The 18,356-nt window shown below is 38.4% G+C and overlaps 1 protein-coding gene across 1 annotated transcript; it reads right to left on the minus strand.

Moving 5' to 3' along the window:
- Positions 1-6,530: 6,530 nt before the first annotated feature.
- On the minus strand, positions 6,531-8,034 carry LOC126259612 (TBC1 domain family member 7). Its single transcript, XM_049956527.1, has one exon. The coding sequence runs from the start codon at positions 7,946-7,948 to the stop codon at positions 7,028-7,030; it is 921 nt and encodes a 306-aa protein (XP_049812484.1). The 5' UTR covers positions 7,949-8,034; the 3' UTR covers positions 6,531-7,027.
- Positions 8,035-18,356: the final 10,322 nt, after the last annotated feature.

Here is an 18,356-nt window from a genome sequence, read left to right on the forward strand (position 1 = left end):
AACGACAATGAATTAGCATTAAACCATATATTAATGTCAACGAAAATTTGAATAGCAGCTATTTCTAAATCTGTACTTGACTTGCTACTTATTGCAATGTTTGTATCATCTGCAAGCAAAACAAACTAAGCATCTGGCAATGTAACAGATGAGAGATCATTAATGTACACAAGAAAAAGCAACGGACCCATGATGGAACCTTGGGGACCACCACATGTAATTAATTCCCAATCAGATGAAGACTGACTGGTTACTGCACAGGTATTACGCAATGACACCCTTCATTTTCTGTTTGTTAGATAAGACTCAAACGGTTTCACAGCACTGCCAGTGACACCATAAGGTTCTAATTTACTTAAGAGAGCCGGCCAGTGTGGCCGAGCGGTTCTAGGCGCTTCAGTCTGGAACCGCGCGACCGCTATGGTCGCAGGTTCGAATCCTGCCTCGGGCATGGATGTGTGTGATGTCCTTAGGTTAGTTAGGTTTAAGTAGTTCTAAGTTGTAGGGGACTGATGACCTCAGAAGTTAAGTCCCATAGTGCTCAGAGCGATTTGAACTTAAGAGAATGCTGTGATTCACACAGTCAAAGTCTTTTGACAGGTCACAGGAAATGCCAGTTGCCTCTAATTTATTATCTCATGAACTGATTACATTCTCACTGTAAGTGTAAATAGCTTGCTCTGTATCAGAACCCTTAAGAAATCCAAACTGTGACTTGGGCGATATATTACTTGCAGTCAGATGTTTAAGGAGATGCTTGAACACCACCTTTCCAAATATTTTTGAAAAAGCCAGCAAAACTGAAACTGGTCGATAGTTGATGGTATCTCTTTATCCCCATTCTTGTACAAAGGCTTAACTTCAGCATGGTTTAGTCAGTCTGGAAATGTTCCGCTGATAAGAGATTGATTACACAAATAATGTAAGACAGAACTCAACTCGCATGAGCACTCTTTGATTAATTTTGTTGGTATGTTACCTATACCTACCAGGATACATAGATTTTACGATGGATGGTACTTCTTTGGTTGATATGAGTGTTGATTCCATTTTACTGAAGTTATTTTAAAAGACTGGTCTTAGATATTCCATTGCACTGTTCACCAAACCTGATAATCCCAAAAGCTGTCAGTCACAGAAATAAAGTACTTGTTTAAGAGGTTTGCAACACTACATGCACTTATTACCAACATCTCATTTATTTTTAGAGCTATCTGTTACACTTTCTTTTTGGCCCCACTTCACTGTATCACATGCAGTTTTTATTTTGTTGCCTTATGTAATTATCTTTTTCTCGTCATAAAACTGCTTCAATTTTTGGATTACTTGCTTCAATATTTTGAAGTTCTTTGTAATGCATTACAATGCTAATATCAGATATGCTCCTAGATACATTCTCCTTTTTGTCCCATATATCTTTGTTCCTTGTGTAATCCATGGTTTATTTTTTGACTACTGTTTTGTTTTGAGTTGTCATTATTGGAAAACAATTTTGAAAAGTGGAAGTAACTTTATTAATGAATGTTTTGTATAGTCCATTTGAGTCAGAAGTATTGTAAACAACTATCCAGTTCACGTGTTCAAGCAATCTCCAAAAATTCTTAATTTTTGACTGATTTCTTACCCTCCTGTACTCAGATTTAATAGATTCTTTTACCCTGACAAGTTTCAACATTTACCACAACTTGCTACATGTTATGATCAGATAGCCCATTTACTATTGGTTTTGTGATATGACTTTTTTCCTAGATTTGTCTACAAAGATATTATCAATAGCAGTCTCAGGGCATTTACATATCCTAGTTGCAAAGTTCACAGTATCACCAGCAACCAATATTTCCTTGTTTTTTACTGTGAGATGGGACAACAGAGCTTCTGGAGTATTTACGAAGAGGTTAAAGTTTCTTGAAGGTGCTCTGTATACACTTACTGTTATAAAGGATTTCTTATGAAGTACTAATTCTGTTGCACAAGCTCATTTCTCCAAATTTTGTCTAGGGGAGTAAGAAGCTAACTTGAATCTTGTAACATTTAACATATATATACTAGTGTCCACATAATGTCTAGAGAGGCAGATTATATCAACTGGTTTGCTCAACTCCAATTCTTCAATACAAACAAGCAACTCATTAAGCTTATCCCTCAGTCCTCAGATATTCTGGTGCAACAAGGATAACTGATTTTGTGCACTGGCTGAATTACAACTGAGAACATAATTTTTCTGCCAATTTTTTAGTATCTCTAGTTACAATCACAGGCTATCTGCATGAATTGTGTATATTAAAATTTGCTTTCTGGATGCCTGATTTATCAATGTGAATGTCATTTTCAGCCTGCCTTTGAACATCTTTTGTTTCTGCCCCCCGCACCGGAAAAAAAAAGCTGTTCTGCCAGTTGTAACCACTGGTACTTTAACACCTGTGATAGTGCCCCTCTAAGTTATTTGCTATTAGCCAAGACAGTTTTCCCTTCCTGTTCCTGTTGAGGTGAAGGCCATGCCTAGTATAGTCCCACCTACCGATAGAGTCAACAGGAACCACACCGATATGAGACGCCATACCTGATCCAAGCAGCTGTTCTGCCTCTGAATTAACTCTCCTAACAGAAGAGTTTAGATGATGCCGGTCATGGCGCCTCACAACAGATACAAGCCCCACATCAGTATGTCTCACTGCAGAAGCTATTTTTTCTAGGTCACTCTCATTTGAATAATTAGGGTTCCCGTCTACTCTGGTGCGCACCCCACCGTTACCAAGGTGTCTTCCTTTTTGAAGTCTTTGCAAATGGAACCTACATCCTCTTTCACCTGATCCAGACTTGCACTAGATTTAAAAAAAAAAAAAAAACTTGTGACCTTGTAAACTGACCCTAGTTCATCCTGCAACAGTTGGCCAACACCTCTATCATATGAACTACCTAACAACAAAAATTCCTTCTTCTTCACAACTTTTTCTGACTTCTTACTTTGCAAACATGTTCTGAAAGTTGGTTGTGTTGTCCTGTCTACTACTACATCTACTTGTGGCTCATCAGTTTCCAACTGTGAGCACAGATCAACCCTGTTTTTCGCATTCGCGACAACACTGTCTGAGAAGTCCTATTCCTATTTCTTCTATAACCTGTTATCACTTCCCACCTCTCCCCCCCCCCCCCTCCCCAATCCTTTCCAGACCTTGTTTTCCTTTATTTAGTTCCTCCTGAGGGACAGAAATCTTCTCCTCCTGTTCCACAATCTTCCTGTCTCAGCAGTAAATCCTACACAACCAATGAGCCTTGTTTATTTTCCCAATTCCCATGCCACTGCAGCCACCCACATGAAAGAAACTGCAACGACCCTCACACCACACCTCGGAACTAACAATCCTATGGCAAGTCATACATTTCTCACTCATGCCAAACAAATTTTAGCTTTAATCTAAGTTAAATAAGAATAACTTCCTAGACTACTCAATTAATATATTAAATTTCTTAGAAAGTTTAAGCCTGAAAATTGGATACTAATTCATAACTTCTGGAGTAACAGAAACGATTAAACCTCTATTGTTCATGTGAGGAAACAAAAAGTAAACAAAGAACTGAGTCTACACTACAAAAAATTTTCACTTATTTCAGAACTTTTCACTTCTGCTAATTACTAGAGAATCAAATGGATAGCGTGTAAGAAAATGAAACAGAAAATGAGAAATAATGTACACACCATTAGATGTATTGCTGAATATATATTTGGCAGACGTAGCTGCACAAAAATACCAAGAAAATATTTACAGTTTCTTAATCATGGAAACTACAATTCTTTTTTGGTGTTAACAGTGCACATTCATATCTTCAAGTTTATAGGTGGACACACAACATACTGCAATCACCACCGTCCACAGAAATTTGTCCTGGGTGGTAGACGGGAAAGGGGGGGAGAGCGGGACACAGACTGTGAGGTTCTAAAATTCACATATTTGATATTGCGGGAGTTGCCAGATGAACATCTGTGAATGCACAGTGAAGTGCAACACTATTCTGTAGTGATGAGCTCGGACAATCTTCTTTGCCCTTTGATTTTTATTACTGTTCTTTGTACTGACTTAAGATTTCTCAGTTGATTCGTGTTTGAGCTAAAAAAGTAAAAAGTTATTGCCTGACTGCTTCACTGGATATCTTTAGGAGACAGAGATAAGCCGTAGTTAGCTACAGCTCTACATCAGCATGTCGAAGGCCCTGCTTCTCCCACAAGCTTACGTCGTCACTAGTTACATGGTACACTTATGACAGGGAATTGATGGCAGTTTACGAAGCTGTGACACACTTCCAGCCACAAGTGGAAGCCATTCATGGTTTTCACAGATTACAATCCAATTTACTTTACTTTCCATGGGAACAAGGACTGATGATTATCGCGACAATGTAGACAACTTGAATTCATTGCGCAATTCACAACAAACCCGTAGCATATAAAAGGAGCTGAGAACATCATGGCAGATTTCCTGTCTCAGTTGGAATCGATCTCTCATGCTATTGACTACAAGGAGTTAGTTGCTTCACAAGAGACGGACGAACAACACGCCAAATTCCATTGCGATGGTACATCCGTGTTATTACTGGCGAACGTTTCCAAGTTTGGAGTGACATATCACAGGGAAAACAGAGACCTTTTGTATCCGAGAAATTGCGATGGCAATTATTTGACAACATCCATGTGCTGGCTCATCTACGAAAAAAGCCAGCATCAAACTGATGACAGACAGATACGTGTGGCCCAGCATAAAGAAGGCCTGCCATAGTTGAGCAAAAATATGCTTAGACTGTCAGAGGGCCAAGGTTGGATGACACGTGCACAAAGCGGTAGGAGGCTTCCCACTTACAATGCAACGTTTCACAAATGTGCACCTGGATAACGTGGGACCTCTATTGCCATTGGAAGGATAGAGTTATGTCCTCACTGCAATGGACCACATCACCAGTTGAGCAGAGGTGATTCCATTATTGGACATTTCCACAGAAACAATGGCACTGATATTTCTTTTTGTCATTGATTGCACATTTTGGCAGACCTACACGTCACCACAGACCAGGGGCATCAATTCGAATCAATGCTGTTTTCCGAATTGTGCAATCTCTACAGTTTCCAACATCATCATACCACAACTTACCACCCAACTAGCAATGCAGTGCTGGAACTCTGGCATAGGACATTAAAAGTTGGGTTAATGTGCCATGCACAATCTTGATCGTCAGCTATGCCACTGGTTTTGTTGGGCCTTTGTACAGCATTAAGAGGCGGATTTAGGAGCATCCACTGCAGAATTGGTTAATTGTGAACCCTTACGACTGTCCGCAGAAATCAATGCTGATCATACCAGAGCACAAGAAACCAAGTTGCCTTATATACTGTAAATGGTGTGCAAGCACATGGCCACACTTTGCACATCTGCTGTCTCGAGATATGGAGTGGTAACTAAATATGTCCACAAAGATCTACAGTCATGTATACATGTGATGCTGTGGACGGACGCTATCGAGTCGCTGCTACAGCCCCCACATTCTAGGCCCGACTGAGTGCTCTCCCAGGAGGAACATATATTGCATACAGATCAAAATGGGAAGAGCCAAGTTGTATCACTGGAACGTGTCAAATCTAAGTGTCACCTTTCACACTGCTGGGCACAGATGACACCGTCTCAGTGCCACAAGAGAAACTGGCACCGTCACTGCCAACACTGGAGGCTAAAGAAGTTCAAACAACGCCTTCAGTACACACGAGAGATGGTGCGGAGTGAAATATAAATACCCCTTCATTTCCGGAGCTTCACTTTACCGGGGGTGGGGGCCTTATGGGAGTCGCCAGCAGAACATCTTTGCATGTACAGTGAAGCGCAGCATTATTTTGTGCTGACTGGTTCAAGGACAATCTTCTTTACACTTTGATTTTTATTACTATTCTTTGCATTGACTTAGATCTTTTAGTTGACTAGTGTTCGAGCTAAAAAACAAAAAAAAAAGAGTTATTGTCTGAATACTTCGTTGGATCTCGTTAGGCAGACAGAGATAAGCTTTAGTTGGCTAAAATATAAATGAGATGGTCAGTTTAGAGATGTGTCATGCACAACAATTATATTTTATAGGTGACACAAAAACCATGTCTGATACAACTGATGGTTATCCAATCAGTCCTACAACTGCATGAAAGTCTTGTACTGATTAAAAAAACTTTGTACTCTAGATCCCTCTTGCCACTCCTCCCTGCCCCCTTCCTCCCATTGACTAAAACAACTTTAAAACTGTTTTGAATAATTTAACTGTGATATATGGAGAGTACGTCCAGATTATCAACTGGAAATGTGCATCAATCTGGACATTTTCTCCATCGAATTGACTGATAAAGTAGTGTAATTAAATGTCAGTAAATATTTAAAAAATACTGTCATAAGTGAATACAAAATCAAGTAAGAGATAATTATGAACTATTTCATTGTAACATAAAACACGAGAATGCCTGGTATCAAAATCAGGGAATTGGCTCATTCAATAAATTTACAAAGTTATGCATATTGCTGTAAAACAAGCATTTAATGCAGTGAGTTGATGTTAAATTGGATAACCAGCCTTGCAACAAGGAGGTACTGCAAAGGCAGTGTCAATCATATGACAAACATTTTGACATTTATAACAAAACAGACATAACGTTTGAATATTACCATATCCAAACAACGAACATTTACATTTATATTGATGGGCATCATTACTCTTATTATTCAGTTTATCTGACGGCAGCAGAAGCTTCGCAAATTTGACAACAAGATTCTTTTATCAATTTACGAGAAAAGCACACTAAATCAATATCAGTTTTGAAATTGACAATATGAAATTTTTAAAATGTTCTCCATCTATGTAATATGTGTCATTTCTAAATAAATACTTATAAACATTGTATGAAGCCCTCTCAAAAACTACACGCAAAAAGTGAGTTCGTTTCCGAGGAAGGAAAAAAGTGTACGGCAATTTCCATCAAGCACAACTGTCTCACCGTTAAAACAGATCACTTCTGTCTGTTGGTGGTTAGATGAGTTTTGCCACCCTCTGCACTTATAACGGTGTTAAGACTACTACCGTAGTGTTGCCACATTTCTATTGCTTGGTTAACTATAACTTCGGAAACTTCTTCCGATATATTCTTTAAACAAGATGCAATGTTTTCTGTCGTCGCACATTTCAGCAAAGCTCTCTTGAGTGTTACCAGCAATAACACAGCAACGAAAACAAGTATTTTACACGAACCACCGATCAGTTTGTCCCATATTTTTCCCAATGATGATTCGCTTATCACACCTGCGAAACAACAACAAAGCCAATTATCCAGTGGAATTGTATTAAATGCACCCAAATCTTGCAAATGACAATAAAGTTCTTCGTCTTCTTTTTCTAAAACTGATTTCGTATATTTTATCAGCGTCGGTATGTCATCACGAAACTTCACAACACTTTCAAAGAAGCCCTTCGACAACCAATAAATGTCAACATCGTCGTCAAAAACGACTGACAGCGAATGAGAAATCGCACATAAGTTTCTATTCACAGCCGTATTTAATTGGTTTTGATATAAAGTTAATCTCCCAGTTTGAAGCAGCCACATTAGCAAAAATAATTCTGGTTTTGGAGTTGCGTCATTCACTATTTGCATTAAACGCAAAGCATGCAACAAATCGTTATATTCCTCTTTACGCTGCTCCATTACGAACTTGTGAGAATCGACATGAATAGGAATAACATCCAGAAGTACTTTCCATACTAAATTTCTGTATATTCCCGGCACAGTAAAACGTATACAAAACTGTCGCAGTTTCATTTTGTCCAGAGGCTTATCTTTCAACAGAATCTCTAGAGATTTTTTCTCCTCGACACTTCTAAAACCTACTTTTTCGTAATATGACGATCTAAAATTACGTTCATCGCTTGCCATTGCACTTGTAAATAACGCGAATAAAATCCGCACTCTGTGAAAACACTGTTGACATCCACCGCCGGTTTGTTTACATTATACACTGCAAAGAGTTGCACCATGAAGGTGTCATACTTCGACCATAGATTTATGGTCGAAGGTGTCATAGGTATCTGCAACCACTGGTTGAAAGATCCATGGAAAGATCATTGAGAGAGAGATATTTCCACTCTATATAAGATGGGAGAGCGCAAAAACACATTCGGCTTAAAAAGATATGTCCACATCAGTGAGTTCAATACGTAGTACTCAATACTCGGCATTGAGCTCACTGGTCCACACGGTTCCTCTTTCCGTGTGTGCAGTTGCAGACGCGCGGGAATAAAAGCGCGTGCACAAAAACTGCGGATAGAATGGATGCATGCAAGCGCGTTCTCATGTGCAGATGTTGACTCATTGCTCAAGCATCACCTCTTTGCCGGAGAGTTTCTGCTTAGTTTATTGTGATAAAAAAGGCGACTGTGACTAAAAAGTTATCTAAATAACAGAGGTACGAGGAATACGAAGTGAAAGGGGGCACGGCCGACTTCCTTCCCTAATCCGATGAGACCGATGACCTCGCTGTTCGGTCTCCTCCCTCAAACAACCAACCAATACGAAGTGACGGCGAAGCTTTGTTTCCAAATATCACGAAGTCACAGGGAAATTTTTAGATTTTCTATTTCGGAAACTGTACCAAAGAGGCTGACAATAACATTCCGTTAGCTGTTACCGGCGACTTCCTACCATCTTGAACTATTTATTACTCATTTCAAAATAAAATATTTCAGGAGTATTCCTTAAATTGAGAAACACTTAACAGAGGTTCTTAGTCGTTATTTGAAGGTTAATTGGCTTTCAATACTTCACTTGTATTTGATTTTATAAAAAGTTGTTTACACAAATTTAATTATAATGGTTATATATAACAAACCTCCTGAGACTCGACAAATTCAGGAATGTCCCCACTAGAGCGAAGGCTGTATCTTCCAATTTTGTATTTATGCATCATCATTGTTCTGCTCTTCAGTTTCTAGTAGTTCGTTGAGAAGCTATACATACCGCTCTTTTCTTTTGTTCAGATGCCAGGTTCCTCAATTGTTGCGCTTTCAAACTACCATAGCATGAATATTCGTTCATAGTTTTCATATACACATTACATAAATTTGTATGTTTCTTCTTATCTTATTTGCTACTTTGAGATGTCTTATTCTCTGCAGTAATATGATTGGAGGCTTTTTATCTAATACTTGACACTCAGGACATAATATCTCAAACTTTTGTCCAAACAATCTTTCCAAGTGGCGTTCATTATGACTTCTTTTTGTCTGTAATCTACTTCCTATACACTGACAGTGGAAAAGCTAGTCCACAGCCTCTGATCTATTTATCGTAACATGTCCCTCCACCTAATTACAGCTTCTCATCTTGCCTGATTGCTAGTCCATTTAAATTCACTTTCACTCTCTCTTACTGCTCAATCGAACCATATCCCCTAATTTCTAAATACAGAGGAATTAGGTCCTTGGTTGGAAGATAATTTAACATTTAGTTTTAATAATTTCCCTTTGATCTATTACTAAGAACTCCACACTGGATAATGGTGGTAGCTTCACATCCCACTAGTCAGTGGTTTGACTAACAAGACAGTATTACGTCTTTGGATATTCTGATTAACTTACATCTGCTATAGATAAATACAGAAGACACTACTTTCCATGTACCGAATAACCTTCTTAGAAGAAACATCGATTTTCATTACTTATTCTACTCCCAGTGCTAGTGTTGATTGGATCTGGGGTTGTTTTATTCTGTCTCGTCCTTATTTGACCTTTATATCTCCTTACATTGTACTATTTTTGTTCCACCACAATCCATTTCCCAAATACTATCTTGGACCTGTATACATGTGTGGGTGTGAAATCCCTACAATCTCGTATAGCCACTGATAAATGATAAAGTATCTTGATATTCTGAATCTGTCTCATACTTTCAAACCAACCCCACTCACCCATCTATCATATAATTCTTTCCAAGTCCTTATCTTTTCCTTAATTTTTGGTTTTCTAGTAGATTTTGCTGTAGCATGTCATTCTGATTTTGTTCCACTTCCTCCAGACATATAAACATTTTCTCATCATTCATTTGTAGGACTAAGTGTCTCAAGTTATTTTCACAGTCTTGGACTAATTCTTTATCTGGTGGCTTTTTTGTCCTTGGCTCTTCAGTTCCTCTGCACTATCGTCTGCCTGTTAATGATGAAACATCTGCAGTTTTCCTCATTATCGTCGTCATCTCCCATTTCGACCTCTTCCTCCTTCCTTGCATAAAAAATGCCAGTTTCTTCGTGTTTGTCCTATTCTACATTTTCACTAATTCAGTTGATATTGTAACTATTTCGTTGTATGTGGCCACACGAGGTAATATTTCCGTCTGGTAGTCTTCCTTCCATTCATCAGCCAATCACTACTTGAAACCTAGTCCATCTGAACCCTCTTCATCTCCATCATCACTCTCTGTCTCCTCTTCATCCTCATCTTCTTCATCTATTAACTGTTGACTTTGTATCCTTCTACCATAGCTGCTTTTATACCTTTCAACCTTCTCCTCCTTATATTCCAGAATCTGTCATATCAGTTGCCTCAGTCTCCTAGTTTTTCCATCACTTCTCTTAGGCACTGCTCTTTCATTCTAGCTATATTGTCAATGTTAATTACACTTTCTTCCTGAGATCCTTTTTTCAACATATCATTTACAACCTCATGACTGACTTCCTTCTCCTATTCCCCTATCATCATACAAAAATTCAGTAGTACCTCCTGTCTTCTCTTATTAAGTGGATCTAGTTCCCCCTTATTCTTTTCGAATGAGTCATCTAATTGTGTCTCAGCTTCCTTATTTTCTTCAGTGCTTGTCATGCTAACTTCCAGACAACTTTCCTCAGCAGTTTCACTAACCATTAATGATGACTTTTGTACTTCATTCTGATCTATTCTCCTTTCTAAAAATTATTCCATTTCATCTTGGTGTGATGGTACAGCTACCTTATATTGCTACTATTTAAGAACCAGTCTTAGGTTGAAGTCAAAGACTTCTACACTAAGAATCAAAACCATTTGCAGCTTCTACTCGATTTTACACTGCTCTTAATGCTGAGAAAAAGATTAAAGAGAGTAATGATGATTCCAGCATGAAGCCCCATCAGAAACCGACTTGTCCTAGTGAAAGGACATAGTTACACTGATAAGTACTTATTTCCACAGGCCTGATGGTGTGGTCCTTGGTGTAACAGTACCAGACTGTGTGCTGCTTGCTCCTATTTTGCCCCCCTAGCAAATTTCCTGGAGAATCTATTCAAGTTAAGGGTTAAGAATATTCAAGTATTGACTGAAATGAACATCAGCAGTCCCTGAAACCAATTCTGAACACTGTATTCGCCATTAATTGACGAAACAGTTCAGAAACAATGCATTACACTATTACTGGCTGCTGTTAATTGCTGTCCTTGTAAACCTCTGAAGTTACTGTCCTTTTCCAAACTACATTGCAAAAAACTGCTAACAGGTTTATGGATGGGACTTTTCCCAAACAGCCTGTATATCATAATGAGATTTCGCTAGTGTTTCTAGCTGGATTCTCTCACCCTCAGAGCTAACATATCACTGATGTTGGTAGATGATGAAAGCAGATTGGACCATATCTCTGGAGTCCAATATGAGTTTTGGCAGACTGCTGGAGCCCAAGATGAATGTAGACAGCCCTCTGAAATCTCTGCTGCAGCCCAAGGTCATTTGCATAGTAAGATGCAGCTATCACCGTCAACTGTCCATCTGCACCTCCTCAGCAGTTGAGTCACTAGCAGTGAACAGAGTGTCACTTCCTCCAAGCCTCACCCCTTTGTGGAACGCTCCCATTGATTTTGTTTTTTTGGCCTTCTGTTTCTCTAACATATTTTACCTTCATTTGGTTCCAGAAATAGTTTACATTCTGTATTTATAATTTTAATAATTTAATAATAATTTAAGTTTAATAACTTTATCATAATAATTTATAATAATAATAAATAAATGCTAATAAATATAATAATAATAATTTTAAATTACTCTTTTTGTCATTATTAAATTTAACATTATAAGTACTTCTTAGTTGCTTTAGAAATACGCTTTTTGAAATTACCTTGCTACCTTTCCACCAATAATAAACTTCTTACTTGTTGCCAGGGCTACTCAGCCCTCCCTGCCCTGGTCCATATGTCACAGCAACTAAGGCATCCATTTTTAGCCCATTTACATCTTATCATGCAACATTAATAAAATTTTCAAAAAAAATTTCTTTTCACCACGAAACATGACCATTACAGGAATATTACCTTTCTTTCAATGCTTCAGCTATCTCTTAACAGTGATGGACAGGGTTACACATTGGCCAGAGGCAGTTCCACTGAAGGACATCTCTGCAAAAAGTGTTGCCAGCACTCTACTACCATCATGGAGTGCATGTTTCAGAGGGCTTTTACTGTAGGATTGCAGATTCCATTGGTGCTCAAAATACCTGAACTCTAACATAGTTGAGGATCTCAATTGTAAAAAATGATAAAGAATAAAAGTGGTAAGTGATGTGCTTTATTCATATTATTGACACTTTAAAGATAGACCAAGAAATGACAACTCTGTGTCTAATAATGTCAGATACTCGCTAATGTCAACTTTGTCAGGATGTATAAGTGTAAACTATGGTAAGTGCGAGAAACATAGTTGCTAGTAGTAGTAACGTGTGTTGCGTTTATGGTAAGTAAATGCTTTTCAGAGGCGATTATTACCAATTTGAAGATAATATGGCCTACTATAACTGAGGTAAATAACCTGAATATGTAATGCATTTCTAAAATTGTTGCTAATTGCACAAATGTGAATATTTATTTAAACAAGTAAACAATATTAAATCGTGTCCCTTATCGGTATTTATATGAAGTTTGATGGTAGAAATGTTAAGGGTCATCTTCGATATTGTTTTCACACTGTGGTAGGCGGCTTCCCAAAATTAATTTTATACTGTGCTGAATCACAGATTAATTTTTGAGGTTAATGTACTTTATTATTGAAAAAAGTAAGAATATAAATCTTCTTATCAAAAATTGAAACAGTTTGAACGTTTTAATTTTGTATTTTTGTAAGGTTTCACAGTAATGTTTTTTACTTTGCGCAGAAAGTAAATAGGGGTCAGTCAATACTGACCCATGTTAAATGCACTCAGTTTTCAAGTAAACAGTGCAAAGTATCCATTAATGAATTTTTAACAATAAAATTGTTTGTTGAATTTACCGTTTTAAAAATGTGTCTTTACTGTCAATAGATCTGGAAACAATAACTTAACTGAATAAAAAAACTACATTCCATGTACTTGAAATTCCTTATGAGATTTTTTGAAATTTTACTCTGTAATGTCTTGAAACAGCTAGCTTGTCCTTTGTCACTGTCTACATCCAAAGTCTCCATATGTGTGCCCATATGAAAAAAACATAATCACCAATGGCAAATTTGAATCAAGCAATTATTTCATGAATTATTGTGTTTTATTACTTTATCGAGTTAAGCTACTGATGTATGTGATACTGTAACACCAATTTAATGCTGATAAATCATGTGACTGTGCCAAACATTACCACTGTAATGTAAACACCTTTGTCACAGCATAAAATTTTCTTCTTATTGTCAGAGTCCCCAACCACATTCACAAAGATTTATGAAAATCGTTCAGCTTTAGTTCTAATCGAGATTGGTACTCTTCACCCAGCTTCACTGAATCAGTCAGTTCGTTACAAAAGTGGTTAAATGATAATGACTGATTTGGGTAGGATATTTTACATTTTTTTATAAACTGGATCACATTCCTTTCAACCATGGGCAAGCAGCCATTGTACTGTTCCATAAGATTGCCCAGTGGAAATACTTACGGCTGATCGACTTGCATTCACAGGAAGGTAGTAAAGAAGTAGTTGTAGGGTTATGCATGCATGGATCACTTTTGCAATGATACTGGACAATTGTGATTCTATAAAGCCAGAGTTCGCAACTGAGTGAGGAACAGTAAACTTATATAAGGTCTGGATGTAGTTTACCAAAAGGCATTCAGCAGATCTTGAGACAATAACTGTGTTACTCGTTTCTCTTCTACTAGTAAAATACATTCTACCCATCTCAATTATATGCATATATAAATTTTAGTCATTGCAGTACATATGTATGATCTCGCTATTACACTCATCTCCAATTGCTCATGTAGCAAATAAGATTTTATAGAAGATTAACTTGTGTTATAATTTTCTCTTGCTTTGAATTTTTCGATTAATGGCAACAAATTAGTGCTGAAGGTATTCATAATGTTGGATAATAGCGTTTCAGAAGAATCAGGTTCAGGTGAAGTATAACATGATTCTGAACTACCTCAACAAGCATTCATTACGTCATCTCAAATATCAAGACCAAATAAGATGGAGAGTTGTGTATCTTGTCATACTAAAGATTTACAAGAATCAGAACCATAAACTTTGGAAGAAACGATGCAATCTTAGGCCTTGAAGAAATCGATTCATGTAATTAAAGAGAAATTAAAATCACATGCAGAAAATCAAACTTCAATCAGCAATCCTGCCATCAAGCAAAAGACTATTGATGCCAAGAGGATCTTTAAAACAAAAACAGACTTATAAGGGCAAATAACTCGCTATAAAGCTAGACTGGTAGTGCACAAACCAAAGGTTTGGACTGTGAAGAAACACGTGCACTAATGATATGACACATTTCACTCACATATTTGTTTAATATAGTTGTTAAATACGATTTGAATATTGATAATTTTGATGTAGTTACAGCTTTTTTGCAGGGTCACTTGAAAGGGGATATTCACATTAAAATTCCCATGGTTCACAATATGACGAAAACAGCAAAAGCCAAAAGCGTTAAATGACTTAAGATAGCAATCTACAGACTTAGACAGGAAAGTTGCTGTTGGAACATCAAACTGGATAAAGTTCTGCTACATCTAAATTTCAACAGGTGTAATGTGCAACATAAAATTGCATTTAAAGAAAAACTAAAGGAACAATTGGAACTAGACGACCTTGGAGAAGACCTAGTTGCCTAGGGGTCCAAGTAACAAGAGTAGACAGGTGTGAACGTTTATGGATGGATCAAACCCAATATATAAATCAGCTTTTTGAAAAAAGCATACAAATTGCCATCTTGTATCCACACTGCTAGACAATAACAAAGTATTAAGCCATGAAATGATCCCAAAGAGAGATAGGAAATTTAATGAAGTCAGAATGTCCCATGCAGAGAAGCCATAGGCAGCCTAATGTATGTATAATTAGGTACTAGACCAAATCTTCCACATGCAGTTGGAGTGTTGAGCTGGCCTAGTCATAACCTAGGAATACCCAAATGGCAAGCTGAAAAACGAATCTTGCGATATCTAAAGGGAACTAAAGATTTCAAAATACAATTTCTTAACCTTGGGAACCATGGCATCGCAGGATACACTGATACTGACCCAGCTTGGGACACTTCTGATCCAAAATCGACCACTGGCTTCCTGTTTATGTCACAAGGTGCATCAATTTTGCGCAACAGAAAAAAAGAAAAGAAAAACAAACAACAGTAGCTCTCTTGACGACAGAAGCAGAGTACATGAGATTAACTTCCGCCTATCAGTAAGCACTTCGGCTGTAACCTCTACAAAAGGAAATATTCCCTTTGCCAAAAGAGAGCCTGAATAACTAGCTGAGTAATAACAAGCATGCAGTTAATAAGTCAAAGAGAAGTGGATATAAGGGCCACACTAAACATATTGATACCAGGCATCATTTCATCAGAGAAAAAACTTATTCAAATGAAATAACAGTGGATCAGATATCAACTAACCTCATAATTTGGACTGGAAGGACGAAGTACAGAGAGGCATTGCTTCCAGTGGGGGAGTTGCAAATTACAAATTAGAATCCAATCAAAAGAGAGCCTGAATAACTAGCTGAGTAATAACTAGCATGCAGTTAATAAGTCAAAGAGAAGTGGATGTAAGGGCTGCACTAAACATATTGATACCACTCATCATTTCATCAGAGAAAAAACATTCAAATGAAGTAACAGTGGATCAGATATCATCAACTGACCTCAGAATTTGGACTGTAGGGACTAAGTACAGAGAGGCATTGCTTCCAATGGGGGAGTTGCAAATTACAAATTAGAATCCAATCAAGACTAGAAAATCATTCTAGATGCCTTTCCTAGAGCTTTTGCCATGGGCAACAGTTTTGTAGATATTCTGTGCTTTTACATTTTGTAGTTGTTCATGTTAGATTCGTTCAGTATGAAAACATCCCTTTTCTTCACTTTCGAAATGTAACCATTTTTATTTCATGATTAAGAAACAACACTTATGTTTCTTTGGTAATTTTAGGGTATTATGCATACATACCTGTGCATCCTTGATCTCTCTGAAGTCTCTCCCTGTTCCATTACTACTGGACTGTAATATTCACTAGCTGCTGGAATAACAATAGTGTTGTGCTAGAGTCTATATTGTCTCACTGCAAGTCTTCCATAAGCTCAATGTGCTCTGATAGTAAGCTGAGGACAATCTGAGATGGAGCTGCGAATTCCACAGTTTGTAAACACATGCGGTACAATCACAGTTGCAGGCAGTGAAGTCATGGGTATCCAGCGTCGTTTGGTGGCGTGTGCAGACACCTAGTGGGATATGGCGAGCCCTCTATAGTAGTGCCTTGTGGTGACTGGTTTAAACGTCTCTTCTGCAAAGATGAGGGTTATGTGACACCCCGTGTGTGGTCGACAAACACATCATCGATAACCCATTCTTCCACCCCCCCCTCCCCCTCCAAAATTGCATATCCCATCATCCCATTGTGTGGATGGTGGATGCAGGCAACAGTGTGGGGGAGGTTTGTGCCATGGTGCAGCTGAAGGAGTTGGCTGTGGTGTGATGGCAGATAGGCTCAACCAATCAGCATCCTGACATTTGCCTTGCAGACCACTGTGAACATCTGCCAAGGAGCGGATGTAGGACGTCCACCCAACAGCACAAGTGTGTGCTGTATTGACACTGCTGTGGACGCAGAAAGCTGTATGGCTGATGCAGACTCCATGCACATGACACACTGCTGTGAACATAGACAGATATTGTGGCTGCTGCAGAGGCTGCAGAGGAGGCAGTGCTTGTGTAGGTAGGCAGGGATCGAACTCCAAGAGAAATTCGTCTCACGACTCATGTGCCCAGACATCAGCTGCCTGCAGGTGCTGCCCTAGGGCAGCGGTCTAGGATGCAGCAGCATTTCTGAAACATGAAAATCTACAACAGGATCACAGGTATCACGAAAACGCAAGTGATTTTGATGCTTTTGGTTGGCACATGTTTTGCTGAAAACGTTATAACGAGCTCAGCCAGTAATCTGAGTGACAGTGCCAAATTCCAAGCTGAGAGGCTTTGTTGTGTACATAGTTCCGCGTAGTCAGTGCGTACACAACTTTCCCACTAGAGCGCGCCCTGCTAAGCACAACAGCGCAGGCGCAGCGCTCGTCCATCTCCACACTACAAGATGGTGCTGTCTTAGAGACGGACCAAATTCTGCTTCCGCCGATCCGCGCAATAATATGTAATGCAGCCAATGAGATTGCTGCTAACGTAGAACCTTTTCTCCTCGCGGATCACACTCACGCAGTGATACCTGAACGCACGAGGTATTATAACGAGTGTACAGACCTCCGATTAGTCAGTCTGCATTAGTCTGCATTAGTCTGCATTAGTCTGTAGTCAAGTTTCAGTCTGCGCCTAATAAGATTATCATATTCCTGTACATAGCCATGAAGAGAAATGTATAGACACTTTGTCAAGTATCAGAGATTTGTGAGAATAAGGTACCCAGACCAAAGGAACTTCAGATTGTCAATTGTAAATAGCATCCAGAACCAAGTTAAGTTATTTTTATGCTTGTTATTACTTTAATAAATGTGTGTGAAAATTAATCAAGTTCTGTTTAAAGTTGGTCACCGTCAATCTGCTACTCTAAGCGTGCAAGTGGCATTTCTATCGTCTGACCTAACGACAGAAGATAAACATGCCATGATAAGACCACGATACATATTGCTGACACTCGCCTACTTCGTTAGAGCGACAAGTCAAATAATCTGATGGTGTGTGTACCGAAGGTCTTACAGTATGCACACCACAGGCTTCTTAGAGACATGATAGAAAACTTCATTCTTCGTTGCAAAGCTGGCATTGGAAGGAGGCTCTTGAGGGTAAACAGACATAGCAGAGTACGTGATGACGACCATTTATAATTCTGCTGGTGGAGAATAGTGGAAAGGCAGAG

The sequence above is a fragment of the Schistocerca nitens genome, chromosome 5, assembly GCF_023898315.1.
Source record: "Schistocerca nitens isolate TAMUIC-IGC-003100 chromosome 5, iqSchNite1.1, whole genome shotgun sequence".
In the NCBI taxonomy this organism is placed as follows: Eukaryota; Metazoa; Arthropoda; class Insecta; order Orthoptera; family Acrididae; genus Schistocerca; species Schistocerca nitens.